This window comes from Electrona antarctica, assembly GCF_951216825.1.
Source record: "Electrona antarctica genome assembly, chromosome: 9".
Classification (NCBI taxonomy): domain Eukaryota; kingdom Metazoa; phylum Chordata; class Actinopteri; order Myctophiformes; family Myctophidae; genus Electrona; species Electrona antarctica.
This window is the reverse complement of record NC_136790.1, coordinates 2772133-2773771: the sequence shown is the minus strand read 5'-3', so window position 1 is coordinate 2773771 and position 1639 is coordinate 2772133. Positions and strand designations below refer to the sequence as shown.

At 41.1% G+C, this 1639-nt stretch overlaps 1 protein-coding gene across 1 annotated transcript; it reads right to left on the bottom strand.

The window, feature by feature from the left end:
- Positions 1 to 679: 679 nt before the first annotated feature.
- On the bottom strand, positions 680 to 1233 carry LOC306929275 (transcription factor HES-5-like; the record flags this gene model as incomplete). Its single annotated transcript, XM_079509718.1, has 2 exons — positions 680 to 1099; positions 1213 to 1233. Coding segments are annotated over 2 exons (441 nt in total), but the record flags the coding sequence as incomplete, so codon positions are not given.
- Positions 1234 to 1639: the final 406 nt, after the last annotated feature.

Sequence of the window (1639 nt, the reverse complement as noted above, 5' to 3'; positions counted from 1 at the left end):
ATCAGGTTTAGCTAATCACAGAGTGATGACAAAACGTTTAACAATCATATTGATCAATAACATCCATATGGAAAGATTAATCATATGGCATCACTGGAACATAGTGACAGTATAGGGTGCTTATAGTTTAAAATATTGATCCTACAACAGATCATTCTTAATTAATCATTCAGATTAAAGCATCTAGTCCACAATGGAACATTTTCAAGGAGACATCGTCATGTTTTTAGATCAATTTGATCTTAAAAAAATATAATACTAATACAGAAAAATATTAGTGTCACTTCACTATTATGGTGATAGTATAGTAGTAAATATAGATTAGACATATTGATCTACAGATCAGTCTTAATTAATCCACAATGGAAAAATGTCCATAAGGACAGTAAAGTTTATATATTCCAGCATTGAAATAAGTCACAACGACAAGCTAGGCTTGGAGCTAACATTAATATCAGATAATTCTGATGTATCAGGTTATTCATGCAACATGCATGGTGTTCTGTTCATGCCAAAGTATTGTCAGAGTTTAGCACGAAAGAACATTGGCCATGAACTACATAAAGAAAAAATAAAACAATTATTCAAATATTGCATTTTTCAGTTCTGTTATATTAAACTCGATCGGACCAATATGGTCAACTCAACTGGTCAGGTTGGAGTTCCAGTCTGTAGTTAACTACCAGGGTCTCCAGAGGGCAATGTTGACTGAACTCTTCTCTTTGGTGATGCTGGACTGAACTGGAGACCTCAGCTGAGGCAAACATGTCTCCTTCATGTTCTTGTCAGAGGATGACTGCAGGTTCTGGAAGTGGTCCAGCAGTCTTCTCTGGGACTGTATCTTCCCCTCATCCTTGGACAGGAAGTGCACCACCTCTTGGACACACCTGGAGTATCCCTGATTGACAGGAGCTGAGTTGACAGGTTGATACTGCTGCTGTCGTCTCAGGAAGCAAACTGTCATCTCCAGGATGTCTGCTTTCTCCAGCTTGGAGTCAGCTTGTTGTTTGAGGATCTCTGGACCCAGGAGAGACTTGAGCTGCTCAATGCTGCTGTTGATTCGCTCTCTGCGCAACTTCTCCACCAATGGTTTTCTTATCTGCAGAAAGAAGAAGGGCATCATTAATGAACACATTCTGAAGAACAACATATGAATTGAAAGTACAGCCATAACCATATTTACACGTCTGTTCAGTTGAGTCTTCAATTTACCTTGTGGTTCAGAGTCAGGTGTCACCTTAGAAGAAGTGATTGGTGAATTGTAGGAGCCATGGCTGACTCTCTGTGCTGTAGTGTGTAGAGGTCTCTATAGAGAGGATCTGATCTCTACTGGCTTGAAGGCTTCATCTCTCCTATTTATAGTCCCCCATCTCCATATGAATGTGTGGGTCTGGGTCTGGTTGGACTTTCTCACAGTCTTAGCCAATCAGAGAGCCAGGAAGGACAATGAGGAGTGCTGCCACATGCTCAATGCTCTTACTGCGGAGGGACCATGGTTAGATCTCAGGGGAACAGGTGGACGACTGGAGAGAGACTTTGTGTGAATCTGGGAAAGTGGTGACCCTGTAAAGAGAGTAGATCTGCTGCTTCGTGTTGAGATCAGTGACTTTGAGCACACGCTCATCATTACATCACACAC